General features: G+C 31.5%; 1 protein-coding gene across 7 annotated transcripts; it reads right to left on the bottom strand.

Moving 5' to 3' along the window:
- Positions 1–721: 721 nt before the first annotated feature.
- Positions 722–10,509, bottom strand: LOC101244297 (ACT domain-containing protein). Of its 7 annotated transcripts, none has more exons than XR_011221485.1 (10): positions 10,061–10,256; positions 8,332–8,539; positions 8,014–8,059; positions 7,169–7,323; positions 6,738–6,852; positions 5,828–5,895; positions 4,489–5,106; positions 3,817–3,921; positions 2,494–3,087; positions 722–2,052 (listed from the first exon to the last, which is right to left on the bottom strand). XR_011221485.1 is itself a non-coding variant. In XM_010324645.4 (9 exons), the coding sequence occupies exons 5-9, from the start codon at positions 6,742–6,744 to the stop codon at positions 2,767–2,769; spliced, it is 1,119 nt and encodes a 372-aa protein (XP_010322947.1). In that variant the 5' UTR covers positions 6,745–6,852; positions 7,169–7,323; positions 8,014–8,059; positions 8,332–8,539; positions 10,061–10,331; the 3' UTR covers positions 2,261–2,766. The 7 variants fall into 7 exon arrangements, 4 of the variants coding, with proteins under 4 accessions (XP_010322947.1, XP_069154762.1, NP_001305987.1 ...); XR_011221486.1 differs by lacking the exon at positions 10,061–10,256 and adding an exon at positions 8,850–8,910; XR_002027847.3 differs by lacking the exon at positions 7,169–7,323 and having other exon boundaries at positions 10,061–10,373.
- Between the last annotated feature and the right edge of the window lie 9,464 nt (positions 10,510–19,973).

The raw sequence follows: 19,973 nt of genomic DNA, 5'->3' as shown, positions 1-19,973 counted from the left end.
CTTTGTAAATAGACCATTTTGTCCTGTTTTCTCATCAATCCCAGATTTTGAGTATGCGTTTGAAGCGGACTCTTTTTTAATTAAATATTTTAATGTAAATATTAATAAGATGATGGTTTAACCCGACTCGAAAAATTGAGTTTTCAACTTCAATAATATGAACTTAATTTAAACTTCCATCGGTCACAATCATAAACCTGATGGCTTTGAAATTATCTAAATTGCATTTGAATTTCTTCTTCTTTTGGGATGATTTGTTCAAGAGAGACGAAGATTTTTTTAAAAGAGTTTGAGGAAGATGATGTATTTTAAAATGAAATTATGAATTAATAGAGAAAGAATTGACATGTGGCATTTTTTAATTTGTTTTGGGAAGTAAACGAATAGTCTATCATCAGGTGTTTGTTTTCTACTTGAAATATTACCAATTATTTAACCGAACACACCTCGAAGCGGACCAACTATTTGTAACCAAATACTATCGTTTGTCAATTGCTAAGAGATTTGATTAAAAAGTTCTCAAGCTCTAAATATTTCAGTACTTCCTTATAAACAACAAGAAGAAGAAATGTATGCAAATGTTCAATTCAACTATTCAATTGCTACATTTAAAATGTCGTCCTCACATTTCTCCTGAAAAAACATGTTTGAGTTGATTCTTTAAGCGGTATGTAACATATTTTGAGAATTTCCGAATTGTTCCACAGCAACTAGAAAGAGGTTCTTTAATAAAAAAGAATCTCGTTTAGATATAGGACAGTTTTGACAACTCAATCATATAAATGACAAAATCATAGGAAAAAGTACTTCTTTCGAACTTCTAACTCATTCCTCATGCTTGTTTAATAATCTACCATAAAGTAGTCAATATTATCCTTCTCGCCCGGTTTTTCCTTCCTTATCGGAAATAAGCTCTCTTTATAACTCAAAGCCCAACATGAGCCAAAGCCTAAATCAACAAAATCAAATCCAAGACTTGTAACTTGTTTAGATGTTTGATCATAAAACAACACTTTACAACTCTGTGTTAGTTCATAAATAAACTTATCATACTCCCACATTCCAATACACGTATGATCTGTTATTGGTGGATTCACTGTATAAACTTTAATCCAATGATTTCCTTGAATATTTACCCAAATATCATAAAAAGCTACCATTGCTTGTGTAACATCTTTACTAGACATTGTTGCAATTGAACCACCTCGTAAAAATAAAGTTACCCAATGTTCACCTGGAATTGGTGGTCCTTCAAATCTCCCAAACAAATCAGTTGAAAAATCAAATGTACGTATAAAATACACGTTTATCCCTTCCGCGATACACTTCTTGCTAGTACTAATCCAATAGTACGTACCATTCTTGTAGGTGCAATTATGGGAGCTGCATATTTGACATTCGTGTGAGAAATTAGGGTCCAAGTGCTTCCATGAGTTGTTTTTCGTCGAATAGACAGCTGCATAAACCTTGGGGAAAATGTCACTCTCATAGTCATTCCAATACGTTCTTACCCAAATGATTTTGTAGTCATGAGTAGCTAAGTCTATTCCTATTCCTATTCTACGATCATTGTCTTCCAAACCTTCTTCTACCTCGAAAAAAACATGAGGTATAAGCCTACACTCTTTCGTTGCAGGGTTCCACCAGCCAAATCGTCCATCGTCTATGTAATTTCCTTTCTCTAATAACAACAATCCATCAATTGGACCATAAATGCACCAGATATCACCAACGTGATAAATCAGCTTATGAGCAGGGACACATCCGCTGAATATTTTATCAGGGAGCAAGTACGTATCGAAAGGTCTTACACACGGGACTTTCTGGTAGTTAAGACCAAACTTGATAATCAATAGACGGAGACGATTACTCTCACTGTTGAAGTGTTTTTCCACGAAACTCGAGCTATTGATAAGGTCGTTCCAGATTTTGCATACACATTTGAATCGCCACAGGCAACCTTGACAAAATATGATCAGTAACAATTTCATGTCGCGAATAGATCTCGATCTCGGTGTTAGTTGTCATTCTGCTCAAATTAAATCCACAACACTGCCAAAGAAGTAAGAACTAATTTAGTGATTATATGTTTTATATGAACGCGTGTAGCACAGAAAAATTAAACAGAAAACAGATCGAGGGCAGTAATGAAAAGAACAAACAAACTCAGCGTAAAATTAGTTAACCACCTGTAGTGTCCTCCTATAACTAAGATAAAAAACAAATTCCCTAAAAGAATGGGTAAAAGAACACACTATACTTTTCCTTGAGAGAAAAATGGAATTCAACGTTACTTAAATTCTCATCCTTACATGCAAATCAATGATATTACATAGTACAAGCTATTCCCAAATGAGGAAAAACTCAACCGGCTAGTATTAAACTGAAGTACCTATTAATCAAAACAATGCTAGCAGCTCGATCATTGTCGAACCAAACTAGCTGATACACAACGTATAACACTATAACGTATTGGTGTTCAATCTTCAATACCTGCATTTCTTGACGAAAGCTCCAATGCAAAGTCATAGTGTCATCAGCAATGTATAGATCTTCATCTTTTATTGTGCAAGAACAACACACGGTCATCGCGTAATCTTCCAAACTTCAGCATAGAATAAGACTGAAAGGGACTACTTCTTTTTTTCCCTTGTTTATCCCGACAAGGATAATTGTCCAATGTATCTACAGGTTTTTACAGGGAAACCTTGCCACATTTATATATAAGTGCTTTATTCTGCTATACAAGTAGTTGTAGATGAAGTTTCAGGTTCGGAACTTTTCCAGTAAGCCTCCGAAGAAAAAGCTTGTCTTAGCCAGACCACCAGTTTCAGGTGCCTTTGCAGATGTTGGGTCTTTCTTCACGTTAAGCATCATTGTCTGTCCAATTTCTTCACGCAGTCTTTCAATCGTCTTCATCTCTACAGGGTTTCCAGACGCATCTCTTACGTAGAAGAAATTCTTTGCTTTCTCCCCAATAGTTGTAACACCAGCTCTAGTCACTGATAGCCCATTTTCTCGTAGGACTCTCGTAACTTCAGAAAGTAAGCCAACTCGGTCCTTGGCACACAACTCAAAGCTGAAGCCCTGCATATAAAAGGAATATAATTTACATTCCACCTGGTGGCATTAGAATTCTGAGGGTTTTGGGAAGGTTCATGCATCCCATAAAGTTATAGATTGAAGTAACATATGAATGCGCCCTTGGAGGGCAATCATAACACTTGAAGTTCAAGTCACAAATAGAATAGTACAATGGTTAATGTGTCAAAGTATAATATTAGATGACCACATCCTACTATCAAACTTACACATTCATCCCAATAGCAAAACAAAAAATTGCACATGTTCATGGACTGCTTAGAAAAAAATTAGCTTTACGTTACTTTTTGGATTCATCATACCAGTCAATCACAGAAATACAGAATGAAAGTTTATATATGCAATATTTCTTGATTCTTCACCTTAGCTATGAATTATTTATAAGTTAGACTTTTGTCTATTTGACAAAGTAGTTCAAAATTGGGGCGAGCAAGAGCCTGTTTGGATCTAAAAAAAATGGTGATTCCCAAATAATTCCAACAACAAAAAGTGACCATGAAATAATGTTAGGAGCATTGGTTCCATAAATTCTATTTGTTTGTCTAAAGGATGAGAAACTGGCAATGTCATAAAGAGACAAGAAATATCAATCATTGGGTTTTCTTATGCCTCAACTAAATGAAATGATGGGAAGAGATGTAACATTAGAGCTGGCAGATCGCAATCTTCAGAAACATTCAAGACAAGTTAAGAGGAGTAGATAATCTCCCTTACCTCACTTATCCTTCGCCGAATAGCAGCTTCAATACACTTCACAACCTTCTCCTTCTCCGCTTCAGATTCCAGAGTGCAACCATCCATGTGGCGAATAAAATATTCCTATAAAAAGAGTTGTCTATATTACATATTGGAATCAAAGCCTGATGAAAATCTATCAGTGATTACAACATAGAGCCACTTAGGAAGTGAACGGATTCTTAGGTACTAGAGCATAAGCTAAACTAAACTTCTTCTTCTTTTTGGGAAGGGGGATTAATACCTTTATTTCTTTCATCTCCTATGGGAATACGATTAAGAATTACACTAATCAGTAACCAAAATTTCAAAGGTGATGGACGAATTTACAACTAAGGAAGAAACGGGGAATGAGGATTTTATTGGGGTAGTTTCAGAAACTCAAACAAGGTAACCAAATCATTGATCTATCAGCTCTGATCTTTCTGCTCTAGCTGAAAGATTTGAAATTAAGTTTAGCTCCCTCTATATTAATGTAACTTTTATTTAATGAGATGACGACGGTACTAAAGACCATACAGATCACGTCCCTTTTCAAAGTGTAGAGGCTGGAGCAATGTTGACATTGTTAAGCAGAAATGAAAGATAAATGATCTATCCTCCGTATGTAAGGTTATCTTAGCAGTCATCAAAATTACATAATCAGATTACCTGTGATGCAGAGGGACCATCTGATGAGATAGTGGCATGGAAAACAGCATACTGCATGTCTGTGAGGGTGCATACAATGTCAAACATAAGCTTTGCTCTATCCTTGCAACTTACACTGACCACTGAGTACCCTTTCTCGACACAGCTTTCAATTCTGACGTCTGGTTTGGAGTTAGGAGGGTATTCTATCTCCATTTCGAGACAACCACCTTCGTAGTCCCTATCAGCAAAAAACATCTGATGAAGCCTCCGATCAACATGAGTACTACCAACTGAGAAAGTAGCATGAGCCCCACTCTCATCATCCTCACGCCCACGAAGAATGTTATTGAGTTGCTCTTCCATGACACACAATCTGGATTCTTCATCCTCATCAAGGGATGAACAATTATCATTGATATAAAGGACACATGCTATGCGCCCATTATGAGTCCAAACCTCGGCAGCAGCGACATTAAAATGAAGATTGGCTAGAACAGCAGAAATTTCTGATAGAAGGCCTGGACGATCCCTGCCTATTAGCTCAATGGTGGTATAATCACCCATAGAGTTCTCTCCTACCTTTCTACCTGGACATGTCTTCAATATGCCTGATGTGTAACCTTCAGGTCCTAGAGCCTAATGTAAGAAATTCAATGAATAATTAATAAGTTGGATAAAAATGTCTTTTTCTCAGGCAGCTATTTTACAGTTTCAGTCACCTAGATGACACAGCTACATTTTCTCCGCATGAATATGATCTTACTGGGTAGTCACTAGGTAAAATATGATCCTGAATACAAATTTCAGGAAAGCCCAACTATAACTCATGTGAAGAAAAAGGAAAATAAACTGCAGTAAAGGTGAGGATTACAATAACAATGATCTCATGATGTAACACACAAGTAAAATAGGCAAATCCAAACACATTATCAGGAACTATTAGGTTTGTGGAACTGGGTACTCTATCTAACAAATTAGCAGCTATTTTATAACAACTTTTAGTCACCAAGAATATCTGAATGATTGCTTGACTTTTGCTGTGTTCTGAATAGTCAGTCCCAAAAATAAAACTCTTATAATGCTAGGTGCAATAAAATGCTTAAGTAGAAATGTCATTGGCAATGCCTGCATATAAATCCAAAGTTATATAAGATCAACTGCAATGGATAGCTAGCTTGGAGTTGCATGATTTTACAGCAAATTCTGAAGATGCTATGTATACGTTTATCCCTCTTTCCTTTCTTTTGTATACTATCATACTAGGAACTGCCACAGTAATTGTTGCCTTTCCTGGCATTAATTTTGTATAGACCATAAAAATATGAAATTAAAAGGTGAGAAAATAGGGATACTTTACCTTTTCTATATGACCAATAGTATTGTTGTCTGTAACCTTGTTTCCATGTTGATCAGTAACATGAAATACTGTTAAAGTTCAAAAGAAATGAAATTAGAAAAAGTTTTCCCAGCTGAGTTCCCCAAGTCTTTAGAATATGCAGATAGGACAGAACTAGAAAAGAGTGTTAACGGAGGAACAGCGCAGAAGGTTGATACTTATTCAAATGGCCCAAAAGCTGGCAAGGTGAAAAAGGTATACATGGCAGCCAATTAAAACCTACTATTTTTTTCATTTGAGGAACTGAAACATACTAGTAAATCTAAACCACCACTGTCAAAGAAACATGAATTTCGGTATTTGTTTGGATAGCAGTCTGAATTTGTAATGAAATAGTGTAGAACATGATCCATATCCAGCAGCAGCGAAAGATGAAATTTATACAAGGGAATTCAAAAAGATACTAGATGTCATACTTGAGACTTGAACCTATGACCTAAAACCAGGGGTAGAACTATTTGTCAGAAATGCACAGAATATGTACAAACAATAAACTAAAGAAACCAGAAACTCCAAATTTAGAACCCATAAACTTCAAATTTTGGATCTGCCTTTGCTCAAACCAACTTGTGCATTCCCTTCACTACACTGGAATCTTCCATTATGTCAAGGGAATTTCACTAGTTTATACAGCCAAAAGCATTTGTTTAGCCCTATTTTGCATTGTATCATATTTTGAGGAAGGGAATTCAATTGACCTCACTTACTTATACCTATTTCCGCCCCTAATATACAATCCCCTAGAGTAGCTGTGAGAATTGCAACTAAAAGAGGTTATAAATGAACTCAAATAAGACCAGACAACCTCAAGCAAAAATATTTGGACATGCCTTGTTTACCTGAAAATACTAACAAGAAATAATATACTTACCATCCATGAACCACCCACCATCAGAGGATATGTAGGCTTTGGTAATTACAAGATCGAGGTCTGATAGGATTTGCACCACTTCCAGCAGTATTCCAGGTTTGTTGATACTGTCAACCTGAGGAAAAACATGAAAATCTCAGTGGGTACTTTTATAACCATTCAGCTTAGTAGAAACTATTAAAAATTATTCAAGAAAAGTTACGATCAGCCAATGTTCAAATACTACTGCACCATAAGCTTGAAAAGTCATATAAGCTTAGCTATTTATCACATTCAAGACCAAATATAACTTTTGTAGTAAGTTTAGTAAGTCAAATTATGCACCTCTTGAAGAGCAACTAGAGACAATTCATTGGGAATATGAGCATCAAAGTATTGAAGCTTATACTAAATGCTGATTGGGAAGGTTTTATCAGAGACAAAAGGTCTACCTCTAGATATTGTACCAATGTATGGGATGATCAAGTAACCTGGAGGAGCCAAAAACAGAATATGGACCGCCCAGCAGAAACAGAATTCCGTGCCATGGCCAATGTAGTATGTGACATAATTTGGCTCATGAGAATTTTGAAGGAGTTGAGAAGACCTGTAACAATGCCTATGAGACTATATGGAGATGACAAAGCAACGATCAACATTGCTAACAGCCTAGTTCGACATGATAGAACAAAAAAGGTTGGAGGTAAACAGACATTTTATTGAAGAAATGGAAATTTACATGCCTGCTGTTCCAACTTCCCAACAAAGGGCCGACATTTCATTAGGAGATATTAAAGCCCCAGTTTGAATCTTAAGCAAGTTAGGAATGATTGATATCTATGCACCAACTTGAGGGGAGTGTTGAGATTAAAGAAAAAGATTATGATCTCATATATAGGAGATATGGGTGGATATTTTAGGAATATAGTTAAAACAGAAAATTCATCAAAATAAGGGATCTTCTTGAGTCAAGACATTGTTACCCTTTTTCGTGTGACACATTTTGTATAAATTTGTGACACTTGTACAAAGTTAATTCAATTAATAGAAAAATATTTTCTTCTTAAGCCTACAGAAGTACAAGTATTTACATGATTTAATATAGCCTTCTAGTGATGTAAGGAGGATAGCTTGAGATGACCAGACACACTAATCTGTCAAGAGTTATCATTGTAATCTAAAGAGCTTATGGAACTGTGGCAAGAGAGCTTCATCTCATAAAAAAGTTCTTCCGCATCTTGAAATAAAAACTAGGAAAAGCTACATCACTCAATATTCTTAAGGTTGAAAATATTACCTTCACTAGAGTACAATCCCTGCAAGTCGCATTGTCCACAGATACCCTAATAGCATCATATAATCATTAGTAAAACCACATGAAAAAAGATGAGGTGTTAAATATGAAGCAATTCAATTGACATCCATAGTATTTTTCCATTGGTTCAAAGAAAACTGACAGGTTACCATATCTTGGTTGAAGTGACATTTTAAATGGGAATCAGAACTGTGATGCTGCCAGAGTTAATAAATATCTAGGCAGGCCAATGAAAATAAATAAAAACATAATGAAGGGAAGAAGTGGATATGGCAAAAGCTAAAAGTAGAAAAGCTCCACCTTGGAGGATTTATTCTGATACTTAAGGTCTCGTATTCAGGATCAAAGTAAGGCCCATAACTCCTTGCCATATGAACAACACTCCTGTAGTCAACAAAGATACTTCCCGTTTTTCCTTTACATCGAAAGTAGCCAATTTTTCTCTATAGCAGCTGACTGGCCTGGTCATCCATCATGACAATGATAACAAATCAAACCAGCATTTTACCTGCCAAGATGAAAGAATAAATGCGTGAGCAAATGTATGTGGCTGTAAGTAGCAGGGCCTTGAAAATGAAATGCAATAAAACGAAGTACTTTTCTAGCTAGATTTCCGGTAAAGCAATTAAAGGTGCTGGTTTATCAAAGTATGCATAGAGGACGAAACAAATGGTTGTACTACTCAACAGTTCAGAACCTGATGAGAGAACCGATCCCATTCACAATTTTCTTGGTAAGCTTCACATACAACAACAACAACAACATACACACTGAACTACCACTAAGTGGCATCTGGAGAGGGTATATTGTACGCAGACCTTACCACTACCTCGTGGAGGTAGGGGGGTTGTTTCCAGAAGACCCTCGGCTCAAGTGCATCAAACCTTCACATGATGGTAGAATATAGTCAATCTAGATTCTACGAATGAAAAGTCAAAATGCAGCCTAAGATTAAGGAGAAAGCAACACAAATTCATAATCTAAAGCCATTCTTCGATATCTTTTACCTAACAAGATTAATACAGTTGAAAGTTTTTAGTTCTATGATTTCTCTGATTACCAACTTGTCGAGGACAATAGATCAAATTCAAAGCAGAATTGCAAGAATAATGATGAAACAACGTAAGCTTCTGGGCTTAAACCCCCAGGTCCTCATAAAGTGCTCAACTGTAGAGTACAATATTTTTAAGCTCAAATGTGATCTCTTATTGATAGGTCATCAATTGCTTAAGATCTCAAGAAACTTGTCTGTTTGAATTTTTGCATAAATTGCTTTAGAAATAGTATAGAAATAAAATTAAAAAGGTTAAACATTTTAAAAATAGATTTTAAACTTCTGAAAAACAGATTTTGCTACTACTACTCAAAAACATAATAATATTTCTCTAAAAGCTTGGTCAAGCAACCCAACTTTCTAAAAAAAACACTTTTTGGCTTCCTAGAAACTTGGTATATAAGTAAAAGGAATTCAGGAATAGTTAACTACTTTTCCTTGAATTACTCTACTAAAAGCAAAAATATACTCTTCATTTCATTATATACAAAGATATTTCACTTTAGAAAACCAAGCAAGTTGATTAAAAGTCAAGTTGAAAGCACATTTATTTATTAGAAACTGAAGGATTTGAGTGAGATAATTCTTGTTTTAAAGCCAAAGTAGAGTAATTTGAGGTAAACAGAATCTGCGGGGAGGGGGTAAAAAAGGAATTTGAAAAGTTATTACGACTAAAAAGAAAAAGAAAAAACAGAATCTGGTGGGGGACGGGGTAAAAACGGAATTTGCGAGAGTAGCAAACTTTGGCAGCATCGGTCTCCATCACGTCTTCGAACCACAGAATTTAACGGTCCTGATTTAACAACAAAATACACCACCAATTTGACCATCAAATCAAATCCATATTAGAAAGGCGTATCCGCCGAGAAAATAAAACTTTCTCGGGAAAACCGACAACGAAGGTCACTGTAAAATCAAAATAATTAATATGCAGAAATGATAAGCATAATCATAAATTGAAATGAGAAAACTCACCAACACTGAGAAGAAATCAGTGTAAACAGAGGGAAAATTAAGTAGGAATCCAGTTGTTCATACATTCAGGAAGAAGAAGAGAGAATGTTTTGGATTAAATAGAAGGAGAAAAAGGGAAAAGCGGAAAAACTTTCGACGTAGGAGTAGCACTTGTGCTCCGCCTCCTCCTCCTCAGCTACCACTTTCTCTCTCTCTCTTACAAGTGCAGTGCTTAGTGCCTATTAGTAGCAGTCTATAGCTAAAGTGGCACAAGTGTGTAAATAATGTATTTCCTTGCTCGCTTTTTTGACATTACAACTATTTGCCTCTTTTTTTTAAGTTGAAATTTAAACAAAAGAAATAATTAATATGTACTGAAAAAGTTGAAAAATAATCAAAAAGAAATACAAGACATTTTAAAATGAATTAAGGAAATAATACAAATAAATTAAAATGAAGCAGTCATTCACGTTTACTTTTTAAGGTGATGATGAATATAAAATGTTAATAATGGTGATGATCGATAATGACGGCTCTTGCCTATAAAATTTAAGGTTAATGCCTTGGGCACTCAATTTATGGGTCTCTTAAATTACAAAAACAAAAAAATTATGCATTCATTTTTTCACTAGGAAAATTAATTATTTATAATGAAAAAGAAAAAGAGTACATTTTTAATATATATATACATAAAATTTTAATTCTTACCCCATTAAAATAGAAAAAATCAAGAAAACATTGATTTTCATGCTTACATTTTCTTCGGTTTAATCCCGTTTAACTCTTTTTGTACTCTCTTTCTTCAAATCTTTTGGTGGTAAGAGCAATCTTTGTAAAAAAAAAAAAAAAAACATGAATTGATAGTCGAAAAATATTGATCAAAGTAATCTATAATTTTTTTTTATTTTTTCATAATTTTTTTGTATTAAAGTAGGATATATCAAGCTATTAATTTTTTGAATTAAATTCTATGATTCTAACTCTTATCTTTATTTAAATTTGGAAAGAATGTTTGAAATATATCTGAACTTTGAGGTACGGTACTAAAACTTTGGAAAGGACATTTTACCTCCATGTACTTTTCAATAGTGTATTTTAAAGGTATATATATGTTTATGTGGATATAAAAAATATTATATAATTATAAATAGTAATGTGTCTATGTGGATACATATATACCTTTAAAATACGCTATTAATTAAATAGCTAATTGGGTAAAAGGTCATCCATAAAGTTTGGTATCGCAATAATAATTTTGGCCAAAGTTAAAATATTTTTCAAACTCTTTTCTCTTTAAATTTCATCAACTTATTACTTATAGAATTATGTTAACAATTCATATAATAATTCTCTAGAAAAAATATTTATAAAAAAGATATTATTTACGTCTAGAAATTTATAAAAATAAATAAATATATATAAAGTTTATTTAGATTTTAGCTGTATAACTAAAATTTTACTTTAGACCTTCAATTATGTTGAGTGATCCCTATTTATCATTAATAGTTAATAATGATAATTGTGGTTGATGGTGATAAAGATAAAAGGTAATTTTTATGGTGGTAATATTTGATTATGATTATTCACGATAATAGTAATTTTAGTTGAGGAGAGTGGGTGGTGGCAATTATGACAGATTTACTATCTAAATTGGATCTTACGTAATAAATAGAGATTAATTCCTCATTTAATACATTTTTTTTTACTCTTGTTTAGTGGTGCATGCATATAATTGCACCTCTAGATCATTAACTAATTTCATTTACATAAAAAAAATTGAATAGACACTTTAATGGTATTAAAATATTGTTATAATCGTATTATTTGAATCCCTTTGGACACATCAGTGGTTTTAAAAAAAGAACATTTTAATTAAGATATAAATAATTATCATTAAAGTTTATATTATAAATAGATTTAACTTAGATCATAAGATATGTTGAATGATATGTTTGTTTATTTTCTTATTGGACATATTATACTTGGTAGGATATTAGACATATAATTTCGTACACACCTATGTTAGATATTTAATTCAATCAAATGAACCTATTGCATCAAAATGTTAAAATAATGGGTCAGATTAAGATAAATTAAACTATATTCTACTTTAATATACTTTTAGCTAGGTATACTCATCACTTTTGAATGGACTTAAATCCTTAGGTTATGAATTAATAGTTAATATTTCTACTTTTAAGTACGAATTAGGAATCTAATCATAGGCTAATGATAATCATTTTTTATTACGATAACACTATTTGTTTACCTCTACTTTATGGTTCTCCATCGTGTTCCACACATTAATTAGTCCAAAGTAAGAATCAATTACGCCTTGATAAGAAAATAAAATAAAATTTATTTTTTAAACTTAGTTGAAAAGGGAAAATTAGCCAATCAACTCAAAGTTTCAAAACTTTGCATATATACTTGAATCAAGAGAAGTGGAATCACATTCTTAAATGTCCTTAATGATTACTTCTTTCGTCTCATATCAGTTATTATATTATCAAAAAAAAAAAAATTCATACTTGGATGGATCTTCTCTTCATGGAGAAGAATAATGATTCAACATCATATATATTTGATTCTCTATTTCATTTTTGTAATCATATATCTCGTGAAAATTTTAACTCTTGATTCTTATGTTTGCCTACCCCTTTTAAAGGAATTATGAATATGATGTGATTAAATATCGCATGGAATGAAATTACATCACTAGATATATAAGATATATAGTACTTATTTGAATGAACCTCTATCATCCAAATATTTGTATATATCTAGGCAAACACTATTTTTGGGGATGGGGTGGGGTTATAAGGGTAGTGTGGTGGGGATGGGATTATGTAGGTGTGGTTAAGAAGAAGTGATAGTTTGGATATACAATCAATATAAAATGTTATTTGTAAGAATTTATTTTTTCTGCTTTCACGAAAATTTATCTTTTTTATTTTAAAGAAACATATTTTTTTAAAAAAAATTGGTTTTTTAAATTTTTTACAAATATTTAAAATGCATATCTAATTAACAATACACTCATATCATCCATTTTAGTTTCTAAGATAAGGTGATCAAAGTGGTCCAATTTTACTCCCATATACCTTTTAGTTGGACTTGTGTTTACACCAAACAAATGAACGTAAATTTGCCCCTTTTATATTTTAGTAACTAAGTGAAATATATTTTATTTAAACCAACGTAGGTTAAATAATTACCTGTTTCAAACTTGAGAGTAAATATATGTTTGGTACGAGTACGTATTTTTCTCAATTTATAGCCTGCTCTTAGAACTTCAAAAAGTTATACTTGTCCATTTTTATTTGACATGCATATTAAAAAAATTGACATCATAAATTTATCATTTTATCCATATTAATTGATAGAATCACAAAATAAATTTACTCATTAAAAGATTTTACTTTTTTTCAAAAATATTAACTCTCTAAATAATTAAGGATATAATAAATTTAAAATACTTTTTTCTTGATTTTTACAAATAAAAAAAGGGACTAATTAAAATTGAGCAAAGTGAAAAAGAACCTAGGTCTTTTACAAAAATGGAATAGGAAAGAGAAGGGGCCGGGCAGCTAGGGTGTTAAAGATTAATAGAATAGCTTTCTACTTTATGCTTTAAAAAATTACACTTTTGTACCTTGTTAAGTTATACTATAACCTTAATTTGTAATTGTATGTAGCATTAGCATTTAATAGTCTCAAGTTTTGACATTTCATATAAGTCATAATGTATAAATTATTGTGTAATGATCACTTGCACTCCCCTCCCCCCCACCCTATATTTTGTCTACAATTGTTTTTTAATTTTTATCTCTCAAGATAAATAATTTTTTGCAGAACAGATACTTATATTTTTTATATATACTATTTCATAAATTATGTCTTGCCTTGTAAATTTATTGCTATACAAATTAAAGTCCAAAAGTTAGTGATAAAGTTTGATAGCACAAATAAGAAATAAAATTAGAAATTTCACCTATCACTAATATTGTGTTACTCTTAGGCATGATTACATTTTGCCTAGAGAGTAGAGAGTTCCTTTACCAAAAGTTGGTCACTCTTTAAATTGAAAAGTGGCAACCACAACACCATAAACTTTATTTCAACTTTGTGATACTATTTGTTACATCATGTTTTCATGTGGAAGATTCAAAGAGGACATGTTGGTTGAATCATATATATATATATGTTGGATCTAAATTATTATTTGGCTCTCCATTAATCCACTGTGCTCCTTTGACATTCTCAAGGGGTGGGTAGTTAGCTACAAAATGGGCTGACTCTACTTGCACTATCTCATGTTTTGTCTCTTTCACTTCTCCAAAATTATAAGGAAACTTCCAAAATATTCATATCAAATTGGAAATATACTCCAATTAAAATATAATGCTTTGTTGTAAAAAATAAAATAAAACTCCAATTAAAATAAGGAAGATTAATGTTACAAAGCTGAAGTGACGTCATTTTCATAGCGGGCTGGTGAGAACAGATCAAGCAGGATTATAAACAAGCTTCTAAAGATCTTGAATAAGTATAGATGACAATTTAAACAAATCTCATATTGGAAATAAGAATAAAGTGACGAGCTTTATAAATTTATTTGGACTTAAACCTAACGTAAACAATATGTGTCATAAACATGGATCGTAATAATCAAATCTTAAGGCAAAGAAATGTCCTTGGCTAAAATTATTTTTCTATTTTTTTGAAAGTTAAGTTACACTTTAAGCATACAATTGTTGTATCAAGTTGGACATTATTTAAGCACCGAGAACCTTATAGGCTTTGTTCCTTTTTTCTTTCCTCTCTTTAGTAGGTAGGGCATCATATGTAACTTGTACATGATTATATATAGTTGATGCATGAAATGACAATTTAGTTGAAAATATCAAGTCTGACTTTGCAAGACACATTAAATGCATTTTGTGAATATAATATAATATTTTTGTTGTGATTTGTGAATATACACTTCATAATCACAAATTAGATAACTTTGGGAATTTTCGTGACTTTTAAAGAATAGAGTAGATTACAGATAAAAGGCTACTATACATTATAACAAGATTGAAGAACATACAAAATGGCTAAGCCTAAACAGTTTTGTCATATATTATATGAGTCCAATTATATTACTCCAAACAAATCTGTCATATTTTAGGTGTTTTGATGATTCTCACAAATATATGAATATGGTCCCTGGCAGAGTACTCTCGTCCAGATACAAATAAGTATAACTGTAAAGCTGTCATCTCAGATGGTAGGTGAAATTTGCAGTGTCCTACACCAATAGGAAGAATGGACGAGATTGTATGTATCAATATCTCACAAATGCAGGGACCTGGTCCAGGCAGAGTTCTCTCCATCAGATGTATAATGGGTGTTGAAGAAGTAGGAATCTGACGATTGGAATATGTCGAAGTCAGTTGCGTTGGACCTGTTCTTTCGATATGTTTCAATAGTCACCCTTCCTACTTCTTCAACAATGGGGTACAACAGTAAAGTTGTCATGTAGAGGTTGGTGAGACGTCAACGTACTACAGCAATCAGAATGGAGGATGGTGTTTGTCCAACGGATAATAACTCTTAACGTTTGATATTTTCTACATGACAAACACCATATTAAATTCATTCATCCAAAGAAAGAAGTTAGCCAACAAGCCTTTTCAAGAACTCACAAAGAAGTTTGCAAGGAACCTAGTCCTTGCCAGACTGCGATATGAAAAAGGTGACAAGACATCAACTATCAGCAAAGTTGTCGCTTCTGATGTGGTGGGTGCACAACTTTTCTAAGCAGCAGGCTCTCAACCAATGAGCACTCCCAACGAGTTTGTATTTATTTTATATAGTCTCTTCTCCAAAACACAAACTCAAGATTTGACAAACAAAAATTCTTCAGCTTTCAAAGAGAAAGTTATCTTCAAGGAAGAACATTGCTCAACTCAACAAAGGGACCTGATAGAGTGAATAAAAGTCTTGTTCTATTTTGAGCTTTATGTCTTATGTGCGTACATTGTAAATCTATTCATATGTTATAAAGGAAATAAATTTTTTGTTTGGTTCATCTAAAAGTCTATTTCAGTTAAGGGTAACTGATTTAGTGGGCAGTGTTGTATCTGCTTAGTCAAATTCTAAATCATCTAGAGTTATGTGGTTTAGTGGGCGGTGTGGTATCTGCGCGCTTAGCAAAGTCTAAGTTATCTAGGGGTGATAGCTTAGTGGACGGTGTTGTATCTGCTTAGGCTCGATTAAGTAATCGTTGTGTTACTTAGTGTGAGATTAGTAGGTTAATCTCATTCTTGTGGTGTAAACTGTGTTTTACTTTTGCTTGAGAAAATTAGTAAGAGTAGTTTGAAAAATCCTGTGAGACAGATCGTAATTTTACTATTTTGAATAAAGAGGTTTCTACGTAAAAATCTTATGCCTATAACATTTACTTTTGGCACTTTATTCTGCTAAGAGACCTGATCCCGTGATCACTGGTTGACGCATGCATTCCAAAGAAATCTTTTATGAATACATGTAAAGATCTATGGTAAAGATTTTATCGGTTATAAATAGTAAAAAAAAAAAACATAGACCATCTAACTAGAATTCGGCATGAATTTTATGAAGTTTACTAGGGGTATTTTTGTAAAGTTTGATAACAGCAGGAGTACATATATTTGGTCCTGCAGTATAACTAAAGACAGAGAAGATCTAGGGGTATATTTGGTACTTTCCACTTATAAAAAATACGTATTTAATTCATTAGTTTATTTTTTTTTCAAACATAATCAAACCAAATATTTTTTATTTTTAAAAAATATAAAATCAAATCAAATAAAAATCAATTTATTTAAACGATTCAATTCGATTTTTCTATTTGAATCATTTTTTATCCAAAGCATGAATAGTTCCAACAGAGCAAATCGAATCAATTGCTCCTACATTAAAAAAAATGGTATTTAATAATAATTAATTAATTAATAATAGTTTAATAATTACTAAATATATTCTTAACGATATTTAACACTTTTTATAAGTGTCTCTAAAGCTTATACTGATACAGAATCTAATATCAATTAACTAACTAATACTAATTTCACTTTTTATTAATATATAAATATTTAATATCACTAAAAATTATTTTTGGGATAACGTAACTTAGCACTACTGTTTTTATTTCTATATCACCAGTCAACACCCCACTTTAATTATTGTTCCCCATCTTTTAGTACTAATAAACATAAGTATTAGCACGGGCCTCCACATGTTAATTTTTTTTTTCTCAATAAACTTTAAAGAATTAATCAGTTTTTTAAATTATTTTAAAAAAGAGATAATTAATGTTATTAATTTGTCTGTGATTTACTATTTTTAATGTTATTTTAAATAATATATGTTACTTTTATTTCAATTCACATGAACAATCACAAATAATTTTATTATTAATTTATTTGGAACTCTAGATTTTGGATGTCATTTTTATTTTTAAAAATTAGTGTTACTTCTTCTATTCAAATATAATGATACATAGAAAATTACAGAGTCAATCAAATTTCTTATATGAATTTAAAAAATTTTTAATATTTTTTACGTAATTTTTAATAATATATATTATTTTATGTATTCAAAAATTCACATGACACTAGTAAAATTTTAAGTGTTAACTAACTTTTTTTTGACAAAAATAATTTCTTTAAAAAGTAATACCTCTGTTCAACTTTTTCATTTTAATAAAATTAAGAAAAATAATTATTTTTGCCTGTCTTTATCGTTAGGTAATTATATAAGATACTAATAATCAAATTAAAATTTTCAAAATATAATTAATAAAATAAATAGGGCATCTTTTCCTATGCTTAATATGTATACTCTCTTATTATATAAGAGAGAATTCACACAAATATATACTCTCTAATTATATAAGAGAGAATTCACGCTAAAGCAATATGTCTTTTTCAACGTGATCTGTTTTAGTATGTTTTGAAAAAAAGTAAGAAATTATTTATTTTGTTTTACTATAATTTAATTACTATATAATATTTAAGAATTTATGTGACCTATTTTTGTCTATGATTTTTAATTTTTAATTCATATTATTTAGAATAATTAAATAAATGGAGTATTCTAATTTTGAAAAAGTTAATTTACTGCAAAATAAATAAAATGAGAAAATTTAAAGAAGAAGCTGTGAGGCACAAATAGGGAAACGGGGTTGAAATTTTTTGAAAACGTCTCTTCTATATAAGTAAAATAACGCCCAAAAAATTGATTTCATTCCATTTTCAATAGGGTTTTCTTACGTAGTTGTGTATGCAATGGATAAAATCATAAAAATTCAACAACGTGATTGTATGTATATGTAATACATCAAAATTATATAAATAATGTATAAGCATGTATACGTGATATTGATTCAATATCAATTAAACAAAATCAAAGATATAGACATATATTGATTTAACATCAATTAAGTAAAATTCGTTAGGGATATAGAACATAATTATTTAGTAAAGGTATAAATATTAAAAGGTATATGTTTGTAATTATTTTACTTCTATAGGGTATTTGTTTAGTTCTCATATATAATTGTGTTATTTTGGATAAGGAATTTTAACCCATGAACATTTTATTTAATTTGTCTTTACAATATTTAGAATCGTCAAAATGGACTTAGCCTGTGGAGCGGATTCAATCCAACCTTTATTGGGGTAGGGTTGGGGCAGGATTTTTCAAACCCATAAAACTAGGACTTACAAGTCTGACTCATATAAGCCCTTAGCCCATGAGGCTTGATCGGAGTGGCTCAAGGTTGACTCATGAGCTAAAACTTTTTATTCAAGGATAACTTACAATAATCTCACTAGTATATAGTCTAATTACTTAAATACACGCTAAGTTGTAATATTATGAATTGTATAAGATTTTTGTACGTTCAAATACATGTATATTGGAATATATGAACTCAAAATTAGGTTAATTTGTTCTAGATAGACTTTATCCAAGTAGATTTACATGTATCTAGGATAGGTAAACAAATCTCACACCCTCGCCTTCTTCCCGTCTTGTTTGTCACTCTCTTATCTTGCTCGTGCATTTGGTATGCGAAATACATGTCAATTACACTATTATTTTGATAGTGTTATTAAAAAAATCATTGTTTGTCATATTTGATTTGAAAATCTTCTTATTTTCTTGAGTTATAAAATTATATATTTAAAAAGAAAAAAAAAAGGTCACCCCACCCCAGCCCTCGGCCCTTCTAGGCAGGGGCATAGCTACATATACTCTTTAAGGTGTTCAGTTGGGCACACTTAGTCGAGAAATTATACCATATATACAGTAAAATAATCTATAAAGTAGTTAAATAACATACTTTGGATACCCTTAATATAATAAAGTGTTGTAGCCTAGTGGTTTAAGGTGCCTTGAATGAGCCAAGTCTTTAAAGGGTCGTTTGGTAGAGAGTATAAGGAGAAATAGTCCAAGTATTATGTGTGGTATTATTTAGTACTAATATGTTTTGTAGGAATATTGGATTCATATATAATCCACCCATGGATTAGTTATACACCCTACATGGTATTAGAGGGTGTATAACTAATACCTTTCATTTGGTGGTATTAGTTCTAATACCATGGGACTAATCTAGGTAATGATAAAAATATCCCCTCAAATCCTTTTATTAATTTTGTTTATTTTTCTTGATTTTATATTTTATATTTATACCAATTAAATTATTTATATAAATTAGCTTATTTTATTATTTACATATTAATATGAATTATTTAATCTACTTATTATTAAGGCCTAATCTATCAGTTACCCCTAAACTTGACAACAATTTTCAATTAGACACTTTAACTAGATTTTATTTATTTTAGACACCTTCGTTGTGTCATTTTGACACTTTCAATTGACATGGCAAAGTGAG

Source organism: Solanum lycopersicum, chromosome 6, assembly GCF_036512215.1.
Source record: "Solanum lycopersicum chromosome 6, SLM_r2.1".
NCBI classification, from domain to species: domain Eukaryota; kingdom Viridiplantae; phylum Streptophyta; class Magnoliopsida; order Solanales; family Solanaceae; genus Solanum; species Solanum lycopersicum.
The sequence above is the reverse complement of the archived record's forward strand: the minus strand, read 5'-3'. Positions and strand labels throughout refer to the sequence as shown.